The 17,324-nt window shown below is 35.7% G+C and overlaps 1 protein-coding gene across 3 annotated transcripts in view; it reads right to left on the bottom strand.

Moving 5' to 3' along the window:
- Positions 1–1,920: 1,920 nt before the first annotated feature.
- The window catches only part of FAM184A (family with sequence similarity 184 member A), a gene marked incomplete at its 5' end in the record, with an annotated part of 42,215 nt that continues 26,811 nt past the window's right edge, over positions 1,921–17,324 (bottom strand). Inside the window, 9 exons of one of the 3 annotated variants that reach the window (XM_080616240.1) lie at positions 1,921–2,566; positions 4,306–4,508; positions 8,039–8,143; positions 8,835–8,952; positions 11,893–12,039; positions 12,531–12,715; positions 14,934–15,061; positions 15,526–15,679; positions 16,647–16,859. In XM_080616240.1, coding sequence (XP_080472366.1) covers positions 2,485–2,566; positions 4,306–4,508; positions 8,039–8,143; positions 8,835–8,952; positions 11,893–12,039; positions 12,531–12,715; positions 14,934–15,061; positions 15,526–15,679; positions 16,647–16,859 — 1,335 coding nt within the window. In that variant the 3' untranslated portion in view covers positions 1,921–2,484. The remainder of the gene's footprint in view (positions 2,567–4,305; positions 4,509–8,038; positions 8,144–8,834; positions 8,953–11,892; positions 12,040–12,530; positions 12,716–14,933; positions 15,062–15,525; positions 15,680–16,646; positions 16,860–17,324) is intronic. The other 2 variants (XM_080616241.1, XM_080616242.1) reach the window with 2 other exon arrangements.

Genomic DNA, 17,324 nt, shown 5'->3' with positions numbered 1-17,324 from the left:
GAAAACATGGTAAAGGTTCAAATATTTTTTTTCTTTATTATTTGCTCTTTGACCTTTTATTGTTTTTTTTGAATAAATGTAAAGAATCAAAGGAATTAGTTACTTCAAGTGCTGATAATGAGATCTAGTGTGTCAGAGTGCAGAGAGGGAGCTCCTGAAAGCCAAAAGATTTTCCCACCATTGTAAATAATACTATGCATCTTCAGGATAATTCTTTACCTCCTTACTCAGTTGTCTGTTGACCCAGGAAAGAGTAAATGCATCGGTGAACAGAGGCTCTGCAGAACTCTGCACAACTGGGCTTGTGCATATGTGCACTTTTAGTTTTCCAGAATACCAGATACTGCAAATACCAGGAACACCATGGTATTGCAATAATGCCAGTTCCTGTGTTAATCTCAAATGCCGGATACTAACTTTTTTTTTTGGAATACATTTTACAGAGTTTTCCATAACATTTGTGAGAAAATCAACGGTTTTTTCCTAGTTACTTCTGGTTGGTTTGGGACTTCTTTTGTTTGGTTGGTTTTTAGAGCCTGATTCACTAATGAAACAGCTGCTGACTGTGGCAGACACAGTGACTGAGTTGCTTCAGAAAGGCAGGTACTTACTAGTAAAAAACCAAGGGGCATACCTTTTACTGAATAAGTAAATGCAGATATTATCATCTTCACATTACTGTTATTAATTCCATATGTAAAAATGTACAAATGACATGGAGGATGAGAGAAAAAGGCTGAGCCCTTGCAAAGCATGCAAGAAAAAATACACAACACTGACTCCAGAACATTATAACAAAATGAGCTAGTGTATTTTATTTTGGGTAACAGCCAAGAAATATGACATTTTGCCCAATATGGCTTTCTTCTAAAATTAAAAAGTTGCATATACCTCCAGTTGAGTCCACAAGCTACAGAAATTATGCTGTATACATCTTTAATCCATGGCAGCATCACCAGAGTACAGCTTTCAGTGGCGTTTTCAAGCTGAATTAGAAGATAAAGTTTTAAAATAGTAAGTTTAAAAATGTTCATTTAGAAGATTTTATATTGTTTATATGAAAACATACAAATTTTTCATTTATACATATACTACATATAAAACTCCTTGTAATTAGCAAGTATCTTAATTTGGGTATATACCTTTGTGCATATAGCAAAAAAAGAATGTAGTTAGGGCTTCAGATGAAATATTAAAGTTCAGACCTTTGTATATGCTAACTAAAATCTTATTCAAATAACTTGAACATTTTTTCCGGCTTTTAAAAGATGAAGAGATTCAGCTTAAAAATACATTCATAAAACAAAGAGACAGTTTTCTCCCTGAGACTGCCAGTGTGAGTTATTTTGTGTAATCTTTGAATGAAAAAATTATATTAAAAAAGACAGTGAGTTCTAGTTTTCTATATGCTGCAGCACATTTCTTGAGTAAAACTGGCACCATAAAAGGTGTAGATTGGAGAATCATGCTCACTAGCTGAAAAAAACATTGCCATATATCAATTTCAGAAGAAGAAAAAACTTTAATATAGACAAGGGAAGGTAATTAAGTTTTAATGAAAGCTCTGTAACTGTAGCATGTATAAATAGGAAAAAGTTGGGTGGTTTTTTGTTTGGTTTGGAGTTTTTTTTCCCTTTCATTTCAGACATGAATTTTATCCAAAGCAGGACTATCTGCTCAAAATGTAGATTTTCAGTTTATGCAGAGATACTTAGTACAGTATTCTAAATATGTCAGGCATTTGTTTTTGTTAATATTCATAAAAGAAATACATAACTTGTAGGAACAGTTTCTGCTTAAGTTTCACTATAAAATGTTTGATTATAACTAGATGGCAAAGTCTCATGAGCAGCAGATTAAGGAGTCAACCTCCCACCCCAATGAACAGCTTCTGCGTTGTGGCTGTCTTCATCTCTCCTCAAAATCCGTCTGCTCTGAAAGCTAGCAGCTACCTGGTTTTACTTCACATTCCTCTTAGGTGTTAAAAAGAGACAGTTTTTAAACTGCTACAAAGTAACAGAATAGAAATGGGATGCATTAAACACATCCTGCCCAAACTGGGAAAGAGTGAGAGATACACTTTTCTTTAACAATTTAAATTGTATTTATAGTAACCATGCAATTACGTTATTTTTTGGGGGAAAAGCCTTACCTGAAATCAAAGAAAACACATTTATAGGAAAAAGGGGGAAAGCATTATGTTTGTTCTACCAAAATTTATTATGTAGTAATTACAAAGTTTAAAGATTCTTCCATTTTAAATAAAAATAATAGTTATAATTACACACATTATATAGTACCATGTCAAGTGATTCCAACAAATATAACATGAAATACAGTGCAGTTTCAAATCAGAAAGACAAATACTTTCTCATTCACAGTGTTTGACAAATTACAGGAAAGCTTGTTCACATGGGGGTTTACTTAAGGTCATGCTCTTATAAACAGTCCACATCACGCTGTGCCACAAAAACAAATCATCTCTCAGAACGTGAAGTACCGGGCAAGCCACTCCTGGCGCTGGGGATCTGGTGAAGCCACTGGTGAAGCATCAGTCTGAGGAGGGCTAAAGTCACAGAAAGGAAAAAAAAAAAAAACACAACACAATTATCCCACAACTAAACACAAAGTACAAACGTTGGGAGAAAAAAACCCAAATCACAGAGAATATGCAGTAAGGAACACAGTCTGTTTTTCCATGGATTAATTATCAGTGTGCCTCAGGACATGATTGAAAGTCTCCCTATAGAATCTGTGATCATCCACTCCATTGGAGAGCATCAGCAGCACGGACAAGTCAGTTTGGAAGCCACATTAACAGGGTGAGAAATGAATGTTTTGGAAAACAATTTAAAATCTCATCAATAGCTGTAGGCTTCAGAAAGAATAAAAAGGATTTTCTTGGAAAAGCGTGACTGCAGAAAGTCCTCTTTTAGCATCCTTTTCCTGTGGTAAAGTTCATTTTCAGAAATATGATGCGAGCATCATATTTGTAGACATGTGCTCACAAAGACTGGTTGGCAACTGAACAGAAATACACAGTTTTAATACTTAACATTGATCACAGATATCACTTGTGTCGTTGTTCATGCACACGTTTAAAATACCAGGAAAAGAGAAACTGCCACACTGCAAAACAAGATTTGGTTCCCCCTTGAACACTTAAAAGTCTCACAAAATGAGCAAGAGAGAATAATTTAAATTCAATTACACAGCTAAGTTCCTTTATCAATAAAAATCAGTAATAAAATAATTCCTACTGTATTACTGGATAGTAACAGAGCACAAAACTATTTGGAATGGAAACTCTGGCATCACAGTCCACAAGTCCATGCACATGCATATGTTAAAGAGATATCTGAGCACACTCATGCACATCACATGCTCAGGAAAAAAAACAAGCAACAGTACTTGTTTGGTTTTCTTTTTAAGATTATTTTCCTGAAATAGATTGCTTTCCCTTATCTGTTTTAGATTCTTTGTTTCATTTTACTAATGTAAGTGCTAGGCATGTGGCTTTTCGCATTAAACCAAAGGAGAGAGTAAATAACCATATGTGGAACTGATAATTACACATTGCTTTGTTGCCAACTTAGAGGTAAGAGTTCAGTACCCACTAAATAAGAGTGCAGCACTTCAGTGCATCTAATATGCGTGCCCATAAAGCCAAAAGATTAAAATCCTGGATCCAAAATTCCATTTTTAATTTATTCAGTTCACTATATTATTTTGTGAGAGAATTACTTGAGACTTTAATGCTATTTTTCATTGCTAGAGTCTCAGCATTAAGCACCCAAGAATGGAAGTTTCCTGTTGCTGTAGTAAGGTTACTCCTATGAAACAATCTGATATAGGTGAGGAAAGGGGAAACGTAAAACATTCACATAGCACAGAAAATAGTTTTCTTACATAAAAACCATTATCACATAATACTGAATAACAGAAATTCTGTGCAATTCCTGAATGACAATCAGTAAGTAACACAAACATTTAAAACAATTGTTCATATATGTATACAACTGGAAGCACACGAATTCTGTTAAAGGCTCTAAAGAGGTTTTCCAAGTTCAAGACTTATGAAAAAGTGAAAGAATACTTCACATTTCAAGCAGGTCTGCAATAAAAAGGAATACTATAAAGAGGTTACAAATGTAATGTAAAAATTAAAAATGCCGTCAGAGTACTTGTACCTCTGAAAGGTTCATAAAGCAAGTGAGGTTCAGCTCAATGGGAATGCAAAATTTTCCTGACATAAGCAAAAACAAAAAGAAGAAAAAAAAAAAAGACTGGTGAGGCAGTGCTCACCTCAAAAACGTCTTGGGCTCTTTGGGTGGCACTGGCTGTGGTAGTGGTTTGCTGCTGTTGAACTCAATATCGTGGATGGGTGAGTTAGGAATGGGCTCCAGGCGGTTAGGATGTCCATTGCCCACCACTCCGCTAGATTCCAGAGCACTTAGATTGGGGACACTCACAAACCTGTTTGCTGATTTATCATTCTTCTTCTTTTGCTGCATTAAAAATAACAAATGTAAGGAAGGCATCTGGCACCAGGACAGATGAGGACATTTGCAAATGTAAAAGTTTTACCTGATGGCTGGTTTGGGGGTTTTATGAAGGAGAGCAATAGGGATGGATCAGGCTCTTTTTTCCAGTTGTAGTTTTACTGATTGCTTTGACCAGACCTGAACACCATGAATTTTTGCAGAAAAGTCAAATTTCTGACCAAGATGATTAAGTAATTAAGACTTAGTTTAATAATCAATCTGTATATTTTATGAGATCTTCCAGTGTAACATTTTGCTCTGTTTAAGGCACTGGAGATAAGAAGTTTTTAATTAAATTGTCAATTAATCTGTTCAATTTTTCATTTGTACTTAAATCGTTTCTCGGTACCAGTGACACAGGTCTGCTGTCAACCATAATAGCAGCAAATTTCAATGAGAAAAAAAAGTGAATCTCTCCAATAGGTTTCCTCCCATCACTGAGGCACGTTTTGGTAACTGGAACGTGGAAGCTAGAAAAGCAGCTACATCTCTTTTACAGCAATTAAGCCCTCATAGTTAGCAAGTGTTATAGTAATACTGCTAAAGATAAAAAGAGTACTGTACAGGAGTTCATTTTCTTGCACAAGGAAAAGGCCTCTTAGCAGTCTTCTGAGGCTAATCCAGCTACCACTTCTAGGCACCAGATGGCACAACTGAGCATTTTTCTTTTCTGGATACGCTCCTGCCAGTACTCCAAGCGACTCCAAATACTGAAGAATTTTATATCACCATTTCACCCTCCATAACACATCATACAAAGGAATCAGTGTTTACTCTCTCTGCTCTTCTAGATATTCCAATGTAGAAGGATGCTTCAAATAATTTGATAGCTTTTTAAAAACAGCTGTGTGTACTTTCTGCCTTCTATCAAATATTCCACGTCCACAATAAAATATTAATATTTTAAAAACCTTATTTCCAAAAATAGGATTTTTGAATTAATGGATTCACTTGTTCTCTTGAATAATGCATTATTAGAATATATAATAAATACTTTCATTCAATTACATATATGCAACCCTAACAAAGCAACTTGGAAAAAAACCTCTCAAGGGCTTGTGGACTACACAAATTTGAACTAAATAAAGTGAAAAATAAGTGGAATCTCATGTTGTTTTGCTAGAGCATTTTTCACCAGAATTCCACTTGAAACAGGAGAGCTGCTCTATTCAAGGGTGGGCATGAGTTCAAACAGAGACAGACATGAGTCCTGTTGTTTGTTTATACTTTCTTCTCTAGCTCTCTCTTCTAGCTTTGGTTTCATTGCTTGAGCTTTCTGGGGTTTGCAGATGTGAATGCTACTAATTGGCGCAGCACTTGTGGATTTAAGAGAAAGCTATAATAGAAAAAATGTCTTTTAAGCATTACAGTGAAAGATCATCAAGCTAAGGGTTAAAACTAAGACTGCCCCATACACTTCACTTCTTCTGTAGGAGCTGAAGAAGCAAGAAATAACAATATGGTGGAAAAAAATAATTTGGTAAAATAACCAACTATGTAGAAACATCTTTTTACATCTTCAAGGTAATATACACTGTAATTAACATGGTGTGTTAAACACACTGTAGTTAAATCTCTCTGCCTCACAGGCAGCTCGTTTTTGGAAAATGTGTATTAGCCACAGAAGTGCTTAGAAAAACCCTACAGTTTCTATCTTATTCTCTGTAAAACAATCTATGCTTCTGAAGCAGTCAAATCTGGAGAGACAAAATTATGTGTATAATTCCATGAAATTCATGCAAAGTATTAAGAAACTTCAGATGTAACAACGTAATACTAAACAGATCCATTGCACAAATTAGAGAAGCCGTAATGGATACTGCAATGGGTGTAATTTTGCATTAATATGCAAAGCCTGTAGTAACTCATATTCTGTCTTTTCATCACAAAAAAGAGAATGAGTTTTTCAGTTTCTTTGTAATTCATTCTCCAGTAACACAGTATGTGCTCTGACAAAATAAAGTAACATAGTCCACAACTCATGAAATGAGAGATTAAAATGTTCTGGCATACAAGACAGTTTTAAAGTCCAAACAGTTTTAAGTGATGGGAGCATATTATAAAAATATATGAAATATCACCATGGAAATCTGATGATGTACTTTTCCCAATTGCTTCAGATTTCACACAAAACACAGGTGTGTATACTTAATGGTTACATTTCACATCTTTATAAATGAGTGGTTCAGACAAACTTTCAGAATTTTCCAGCAACCTTTATCATATAAAAACAAAGCATTCAAATTGTATCCGGCCATCTTGGTATTGTCTCTACTGGGCCCAAGCATATGCAGTTACGCATAAAAGTCAGGCAGCCGCATATAAGCTTGTGATAGCTGCTGGGCTCCTGAAAAGCACAGCAGAATATTGACAATTTGCAGCAGAGTTTGTGCAGAAGTGGGAAGTACACTCATCTGATGTGAAACTACAATGAGGTTTAGCTAAATAGCAGCCTGATCTCAGACAACAGAGCCTGGACCTTGATCACTGGAGCTCTTGGGCATCTGAGCTGCTCGTGTTGTGGCCCTTGGGTTACCCTTTGCTTCAGAACCTTCCTGAGTTCTTCTGCCTCTACAGCTGGGACAAATCTCTTCCCTTTCCATGCAGGTGAAACAACCTATGGGTTATCACAAGGAGGAAGGAAATGTCAGAGGACTCAATCTTACTCCTGAAGTGGTGAAAAGACATAAAATTACGGTACCCTACTGCAGTCTATTCATGTTCCTCATGGAGAAATGATGCTGGCTTTTGAAGTGACAGAGAGGCACTATGCCTGCATGTACAGTAGCCTTCACTGGCTGCTACTCAGCAGGATGAGAGAACTGGAAAAGGCTGCTGCTGAAGTGTTGTCACTTGTATAGACGGTAACAGTAACTGAGAAGACTAGAGACTGACTTCTATCTCCTGCTGTCCCCACAGTTCATGCCTGTTTTATCACTTCAGTTCTCCAGAATTACTGTGTCTTTCTCCATTCAGACTCATTCCATGCCCTTCTCATACTCTTCTCTTTCCCCTTTTTACCTTTATTCTCTTCCTTTAGTGTCCCCTCTCCCTCTACCTTTCTAATGCTTTTCCATCCCAAGCACCACCTGCAAAGTGAAATTGCCCTTGCACCTTCCAAAATAGCCAAGAAAAATTAGGAATCTACCATTGATCGCAGATATCACTGTTTTTCACTATACACTACAGTCCAGCCCTCTCTTGCCTTTCAGTCACTTTTCCATTTTGATTTTGCAGTTTTGTGAGAAGGAACTGGTTTATGTCATACATGTCTAGCAAGCCAGGGCAACAGTATCAATGGATCTCTCAACAACACAAAATAAACCTACACAAAAACAGAGACAAATGGAAAACTATGTTCCTTGTTTTGAACATGTCTTTTAAGAGTGATATATGTATACACGCAGACACACACCCCTATATTTCTTCTTTTACTATATCCTAAGTTTAGATTTCTTTTTCTTCACTTTAGCAATGAAGTCCATGGAACATACCTTTACCAATGGATTAATAACACCAACATTAGGGCTTGCATTAAACATTTTGTTGTAGTTAGTCTCCCTGTTAACTAGCTCCAGCTGATAGAACTTTTTGTCTTCCTAAAAAGAAGAAAAAATAGAAACTTCTTTTTATGCATTTTCAATGTTAGTGGCCAAATCTGCCTACAAGTGATCCCAAATAAATTTATGTTTACATTTTAAAATAAACTGGTAACTCTAAAACTTCCATTTTATACTTAATGTTATAGATATTATTATATGCAATAGTCTAAATAATTTCTATTTATGCAGTTCTGTTGCAGTTATATGCTCCTGAAAGTGACCTTAGCCTAATGGATTATGCACTGGGAAAGACTCAGTATGGCTGACTTCTGATCTCTAATTAATTCTGATTTTCTCATTCCTTCTTGCTTTTGAATCAGGATCTAATCAGATTCATATGATTGTTGTGCTGTGCTCTGAATTTGGGAAGCTTAGAAACCTCACAGAAGAAACTATTTCTTATATGGCTTACATGGCTCGCTTAATCCAGGATTGGAGATGTGAGACGTCTGATCAAGGTCATACTGAAATATGTTTTTGTAATAAGATATCATGCTTGACTGTGTAAACCTCTAGGTATCTAATTAGTTTAACCATTATGAGTTATTAGAACCACAGGAGTAACGTGATAAAGAATATGAATAACATGCTAGCAGGACTAGCTCTTTAAATACATTTCAAACACTTCGAATTAGATTAACTTTTGTATATGTTGAGATATTAAACCAAGAGAGCACAAAAGTCTTACAATCAATTTCTTTATGAGTTGGTCCCGCTCTGCAATTAGGTCTTTCAGTTCTGAAATAAGCTGCAAGTCTTCTGGTCTTGATTCTCTGTTTTTGTATTTTTCTTCCATTTCTTCTAAACTTTATAGGAGAGAAGAATACCCCCTTTAGCCTGATCCAGTGTAAAATGATGAGTGAATAGTCACATCTTTGATTAGTACAAAATTGTTCAAGGAGTAAAAACAGAAGGTGTTTTTCTTATCACCTTGAAGTAAATCAATTTCTACGTTATCATTCAGCTTTAGCTAGTTATTAAAAAAAAAACCAAATTCAACACTAACCATAACTTTTGTTCAAGTAACCAATAACCTCAGCAAAAGTCTGAAAACTTAACATTCTTCTTGGTCATGCAGTATTATAGGTTTGAAAAAAGGCCTCTTGGAAGTCAGACTGAAAATTAGGTGCTCAATACCATCATACAGATAGGAGAATTACAGGTGATATAGCTAAGGTGGATTCTTATGTAAAATATAGGAACTACATTGTCTTATATTTACTGTTGACAAAAATCTTGAAAGCTGGCCATTTGCTTTCTTAATGAAGAAAACAAACAGTATATATATTTTGTAATAGATGACTATTCTTAATGCATGCTTGTGAGACTGGAGAAATTGGATAGACAGCCAAGGCTGGCACAGTCTTCCTCAGTTTATGTGGAAAGTACTGGAACAAAGATATCCAAGAACAGTGAAGACTAATAGGTAAATAATTCCTCTCCACAAAAGCAACTTAGTACCCTAGAGATGAAATAAAGGAATGAGCAAAAGAAAAGCAGTAACACTTGGATATTGGGATATCTGGATTAAGAGAAATGTAACTTTTAACAATTGATAACATTTGAAAAAATATGAGGAAATTTTAAACGCCTGGTGGAAAAGCATTAAAGGAGAGAAGTGAAATAAGCCAACTGAGAGAGGAATTGTACAAGTAACTGCATAAATGCCCTTGTTTCTTCTGGAAAGAACAACTTTTGAAAACAGGATTGGGTCTCCTTACAACACAAACATAATGCTTATGATGCTAAACAATGTTCAAAAGAAAACTACTAAAATACTTTTCTCACATATTCAGCTCTCGCATGGATTCGTGAACCAAGTTTCAGAATAAATTCAGGAAATTTCATAAATACAATGAAAAAAGAAATTATTAAAAAAAAAAAAAGTCCCAAACCCTCAAAAAAATCTATGAATTTAAGGTGTCTAAGTCACCTCAAACTTAATTCCACCAGACACTCAGAAGTAGACATATTTTCTTACTTCTGGTAAACGTTTTCCCTTCAGAAGCAGCTATGTGATTTTTACTGAGTTGCATCTGAAAAAACAGTTCACATTGAATTACATTTATAATCTTCAACTAACCTGCATGTAACCTGAGTAGATTATATAATGTATTTACATAAAACATCAACATGAACAACATGGCTTTATTTGCAGAAAAGGCATCTGACTCAGCAGAACAGAAATACGCTCAGCTGGGTTAATTTTGTGTATACATTTTCTGCTGGCTTAAGCTATTGTGTACAGATCCCCAGAGTATAGTGCATGGTTACACACAGCTGTCATTTTATTTGCAGATATTTCGAGAATTGTGGGGTTTTAATGTTTCAAGGAGATAATATGTAATTTCAAGACTCTGGTTGTAGAGCCTGATTAATGATACCCACTCTCAACTACTGTAAGATAGATTCTCCATTTCATAAATGTTCACAAGTCTATGCTTTAGGTAAGGCTGAACCTGGAGAAACAGTCACTTAAGGAATGGCTGCATAAAACTAGTTTGTGAGGGTTTTTTAACATAGTTTCCTGTTTTGGCAGCACCCTGCGTTAGTTTAAGTAGAGAGAGAGAACACACTGAAAGGCAGGGCATAACATTTGCTCTCTTTAGGCCAGTGGCTGCTTCCTCATAGCCCTAAGTTGAGCAAGAACCAGGAGTTGGGAAAAATAACTAAATTCAGAGAATTTCAGGACACTGAAAACCAAACAACTTCATGGGAGAAAAAGTTGGGGTAAACAGTCCCAAAACCTAGTTCTGGTGGCAGCCTGCAGGCATGTTTCTTGTACAAGATGAATGCAGCAGTCAGGAGGTATGCCTAATTTACCAAAGGGCAAGTTTCACATTTATCAGGGCACAAGAGTGTGCATCTGGATGATTACAAGGGAGTAAGAACTAGAATTTTATACCCATCTTATCTGAAGACAATTTCTGAGTGCTCATTATCAAGAAAGAATTAGATCCATTTGGGCTTTATTGTCTACTTTAAATTGATATTTAACTGTAAAAGATTTCTATCATACACTTAAGACCAATTATTTTCTCTGCCATACATCTTTTGTACTGCAAATAGAAATCCTTCAGTGACACCTTTGTGTCAGGAAGCCTTCAATGTGCTCATTCAATGAACCTCAGCCAGAAACCCTGACCAAAAATGGTACATCACAGAGAAGAGGTAAAGATGTGGAAGACAGAAAAACACTGGCTAGATGACACACTACTATATCATTTTTGCCCAGAGGTGGTCTAACCCCAGGTAGCATTTTCACTGAGAAACACTCTAAGTATTCCGTTATAATTATGCTCACATAATCCATTTCAGACACTAATTTTCCTTATGCTAGCAAACCTGAAAATGTTTGCATCACTCGTGCTATAATCAGACCTCTTAATAGCAAATATTGCTCATAAATTTGTTGAAGAAACTCTTGTGTTCTCAAGAAAGATGTATTAAAGTTTGAGAAAAAGCACTTGAAATAATGTTTTCTCCAATTTCCTAAGAACTGCACAGATTTAGTATCTTTCCTACTTGCATTTTTTTGGTCTCAAATCCTTAACAGTGTAACTTACTAAATTCTCCTAAAGCCCATAGAATTCTGTTGCCTAAAGAATGCAAGATTAGGCCCCATACTTGACTGAGATTTTTGCACATCTGCACCTCTGCAATACCTTCAGAAACTTATGGTCACCAGAATGGATTATTCACTCAAAGGCAGCTACACACAATTTTTTTAATGCAACAAAACTTACGAAATTTGTAAAGCTGAATTAATTTCCTTGAGCAGCTCTTGGGTCTTATTAAAATCTGCCAGCATGCTTTGTTTCTCTCTGATGTGATCTGCTGTCAAGACATCCAGCTCTTTCTCATGTTTCTTGCTTAAATCTTGCTCATGCATCCTGTTTAATTTATTTTTTGTTAAAAAGAAAGTTATTCTAAAATCAGACTTGTTTGCTCATCACGATTTTCTGCCATGCTTCTAACAGCTTTTACACAGTATCAAACAACACAGAAGGATTTACTGATTCATCGAACTCCACTACTTAGTGTCCTTCAACCTTCTAGCTTCTTTCATGGAAAACGCATCTCCTTTAATGCTTTTTTAAATAAAGAAACAATGAATTAAAAAAAAGCCAAAACAAAACCAAAAAGCAAAACACAACACTGTTACTAAAATATGCCAAAATGTATCACTGAGGTACAGCTTCACTGTATGGTAATATTCACTAACTTTACTAGTAACGGACATAGAATTTTCTAAAGATGACTACATGATCTATAACATCACTTGATTAAGAGGATAAATTAAAAGCCAAAAATGGCAAAATTTCTTAAGTAAAACAGTACACGAAATAATGCACATTTTTGTTCAGAGCGGAAAAATTCACACCTGATCTGTTGGTTGGATTCACTGCGTATTCTGAGAACTTCTTTCCCTTTAAACTCTAATTCCTTGGTCAATGCACTTATATTTTCATGAAGATGCAGAATCTCTTTGTCCAGTTCAGCTATATGATGGTCTCGGTGTCTCAGTTCATCTTGTAGATCTGATATTCGGCATAAAAATTCTTTCTCCTATGATATAAGTAGCAGTAGCAAAAAGTATTTTAAATAGACTTGTCTCTCAAAAGCACAATACTTGCTTTTGGAAGGTAACAGCTGAGCAGAATTTTCCACTCAATAGACAATTTTTTTTTCAGTTTTTGATGCTGACACAAGTTATAATTAAAACTGAGGGGGGTTTTTTATTATGTACAAGTACAAATAAAGAAGAAATCTTAATTTTGTAAGCAACTTCCATTTATGAGAACATTTAAAACCTGTCATTGCCTATTAAAAGTTTCTATAGCTCATCACATTTTCCTTTTGATGACACATACAACAAAAAAACAGATATCACTAATAACCAGGTCATTCAGGTCTTTCTACCTCTTCAACAGTTAGAGAAACTGTTTTCCCCTTTGCAAGCCCCTACAATAGGACAAAATAACTCAAGATATATGCCCCGCACAAACAAGTGCTTGAGAAGGCTCCTATTTTAGGTATATATGTGTCATAAATATCTCATAGCAGAATATGTAGACAATAGTTCATATAATATTTCTGTTGTGTCCAACAAATCAATAAAAGTCGCTCTTTTTGCATAATTCCAAGTATCTGGGAAATTTATCTGTAACTCATCCCAATGGTTTTATTAATGAATCTCCTCAGTTTAGAAAAAGACTGTAATAAAATCAACCTTTTTTCAGTTTTCCATTTCCATCTATTCCACTTCTTAGAGTTTCTCAATAATTGATGACCATATAGTTTGCACAGATAGAAAATCAGCAGATATTTCAAAGCAGTTTTATGTGTAATTGTGTTTTGTGCCTTCAGGCACCCAGGAAATATAAATATACACTAAGGTACAATTTTCATAGGACATCTTTAAGAATAGACCTTTAAAAATAACTCTACCTCCCTATAGGAAGACTATATTAAAGTTGTAAGAAAACCAGTGGAAAATTTATACCCACATATTCAAATATTTTTCGAAGTAGCAAATATAATCATCCTGCTCAGAACTTGCTGTATCCAGTTCAGCTCTGACCCTGTGAACCAATGAGCATTCAAACACAGGAAAACACAATTAATTGCTTTGCCCTCAGTACAACTAAAGCTTATGCTTAGCAGATCATTGTACAGAGGCCAAAACTACATGCCATTTGTGGCTGGATCAAAGACTCAGTCTTGTAACTTAAACTTCTTTTTCTGACATCTCCTTTAGGTGTGTCACTCTAGGCTTAAGCACACACAACTGAAACTATCTGTATCCTCCCAGATCCTGAATGCTTTCACTCCCTGCTGTGAGCACCACATTTCTGCCTCTAGCCACTTTTAACCCAGCAGGGAAGAGAAAAAGAAGGGCTCATCGTTGACTATTTGTGTAAAGGCCATATCCAACTAAACTTGTTTCCTCTGTTTCCTCTGTTAATATACTTCTAAAACTGTTCTACCTCCCTGGTGCTGGGCTATCTATCAGTAAATTAATCCTAAAAAGCCTATTTATTGTATAGGCAAATAAAGAAGTAATTTCCTGATCCTCTTATTTCCAAGAATCTAGCTTCCTTTCAATAGAGAACAAGCTTTGAATTTTTAGTTACTACTGGAAAAACTGATTATGTATGAAGTGAAAAATGAAAGATAAAAGTGAATGAATCAGTTTGCTGCTGAAAGCAAAGGAAGTTCATACTGGCTTTGGGATTTGGGGGCTTGTTTTGGGCTTTGAGTGTGTTTTTTATATGAAGCAGTTGCAAGATGTTAAATCACCTTCGCTTTATTGAGATGTTAATTTATCTTTTCCAATTTGCCTCCTAAAAAAAAAACCAACCCACAAAAAAACCCCACCAACTTGGGTATCTCCTGAGTTTGAAGAATGATTTGGTTTTAAGCAACCACTTGTCAGCTGTATCACTTAGGCTTCAGAGATAAACAGCTTTTTCCTTTGTAAGTCCTGAGGGCAGCTGAGGACAAGTAGGACTTTGTGAGAATAGACACTTTACACAATCTAGCTGCTCTCAGATGACCACACAATTCTGAGAGGAAGCTGCTTGATATGGGAGCCATTACTAGGCTTGAATGAAGTTTGTTGAAGGAAGAAAAAGCTAAGCAAGGAAGTTTAGGTGAACAGGTAGGGATGCATTATCTGCTGGTGCTGGTTTGTTGATTGTTCACAAGGGCTGCTGCCTCCAGCTAAGAGAGAGTGAATACTGATTATGCAGTTTTACAGTCAGTTGCAAGCAATGCCACCTACCTGTCGCCTGCCAAGCTCTATACTTCTTTCAAGCTCCATTTTGGCAGCTACCAGTTCTTGCTGATGGTTGTGCCTTAGCTGGTCAATTGCTGCTGCATGTTGATGATTTAGCTCTGAGCGCAAGGAAGCTAGTTACGGTGAACAGAAAGAACAGCTGATTTGCAAAAGTTTACATTGATTAACAATAACAGTCCAGCTCCCTCAAATACTGCCGCTGAGGAAACATACACAGTTTACATCAGGCAAGCAACTGTGCTGTCATTCTATTCCTGCTGCTTTCTGAAACATTCTCCATCATGAGCCTTGGTTGCTTAGTCCTTCCAAAAAAAAAACCAAAAAAACAACTCAACCCCCAAAAAACCCCCCAAACCCCCAAAAACTGAAGGGTAAGATTTTTCAGAAGTGAACAATGTGGGCTTACTTGTTAAGGCATATACTGATTTTAAGAGGAACAGTTAGGTCAAAACTGTATGACTCAGAGATACACTACAGTGTTACAATACACACACATGTATATACGTGCATGTGCATGTATGTTTGTATGAGTAGAAATAATGGGTTTGGACCTGCTTGTAATTTGAAAATAGTATACCTAACATAGCTTTTCCTTCATCCTCCAGCTCAAATCGTAAAGTCTGAAGTTCCTGTTCCATCTCCAATTTGAAACCTTCCATGGCTTGCTTATGTGTTTCTTTCAGTGCCTGAAGTTCTTCCAAGTGCTTCTGTTGCAAACGTTCTTCTAATTCCTATGAGATCAAATTTGAAAAAATGTATCCTATAACAGCTTAGGGAATTTATAAAATATTAAACAATAAAGAACTAGCAACAAAAAGCAGGCATTGGCATACTCCAAAAATTGTTAAAAATGCACAAGTATTGCTCGTATTTTCTTCTTTTAGTTAAGTTATCCTACTATGCTTTTTCTTTGTAGTGGCTGATGGTTATCAAGATTACCTGCGCACAAACCCTCGTTCTGCTCACAGTTGGAAAAGAGAAAAAAAACGCAACAATCTATTGATACATTTACAATAGCAAGCAAAGTAATGGGTACAAATCATAGATGGGTTTAGAGTGCACACAATATGCATTTGGGGACTTTTGTCCCCATTAAGTGGGGGCAATGGGAAAACTGATTGTGAAGGTACACTCTAGATCTGAATTTTAAAAAAAAGCATAAGATACACACCATATTAAGTACTACACATTGCCAAAATTTCGGTTTAAGCAAGGTTTTAAAAAAATATCTTGGGTGTGACATTGTTCTGGACATGAACATTACCCTGCAAGTTGCAGAACATAGTTTACACAATTTTTAACATAATGAAAATATATTATAAAAGGAGTAAATTGATGGGAAATACCAGAAAACAAATGTGAAATTAGTTAACTATAATGGAAAATACAGAGAAACCTATTGCAAATCATAACTAGAATATCATGTTATGGATAACGATGTCAAACTATTGTAAAGCAACATGTGTTGATAATTTTACACATATATATGTGTGTGTATATATATATATATGCATATACTGGTAGAGTTTAAAGCAAGACACGAAACAATGCCAGTATTAGAGATGCTTTTCAAAATGTCTTAATCAGTTTTAGCTGAACAAAAATGCTACTGTTGGACATCAGCTGAAAGGAAACTTAGTAGTTATGCAGATACTTTACACAAATTGCTAAAATGGCCATTTGTTCAGATAAACATGCCTTTTGTTCTTGCTCTTTTGTTTCTTCCATGTTTTGAAAGGCAAGGATATGGGCTTCCTGAAGTGATTTATGCCTTTGCTGATGCTCCTCTTCTAATTCCTGGATCTCCTGAGTCAGCCTCTGTCGCTCCTGACTGAACTGTGCTTGTAGCTGTTGCAAAGAGCTCTGTGACTGAGAAAGCTGCATCTCCAGATTCTGCTTCAGTAAGGAGATCTAACACACAACAGAACAGCAAATATCCATTACTCATTCATACTAACATCAACTCCAAAGAAAAACCATTCAAAAGAAGAAAACACTTGAAATTTTAAAGCCAGAACATTTACTAAAAGACAGACAAGCAATGCCATCCACCTACTGAACTTGTGGTTAATATTATATCTCAGAGATATAATAATTAGCTTTAAATAGTTTTGTAAGGGTTATTGTATCTGTCAGTTTGCACTATAGCACTACCTATAACAATTTTTCATGGCTCAATAATCAAAATTTATTTCTAGGTTTTGCATGAAGTTCAATAAAAATGACACTATCAAGGTCTGAAATCAAACACTTGATTGTTAGACTATTTTCAGGGGAATATCACATCAGTTCAGTAAGGAAAATCCTGCAGCTGACAGGGAAGGACAGACTGTGACATTCAGATTGATGGATTTTTATATCTTTTGATACGATATG

This window comes from Psittacula echo (genome assembly GCF_963264785.1).
Source record: "Psittacula echo genome assembly, chromosome: 4".
In the NCBI taxonomy this organism is placed as follows: Eukaryota; Metazoa; Chordata; class Aves; order Psittaciformes; family Psittacidae; genus Psittacula; species Psittacula echo.
The sequence above is the reverse complement of the archived record's forward strand: the minus strand, read 5'-3'. Positions and strand labels throughout refer to the sequence as shown.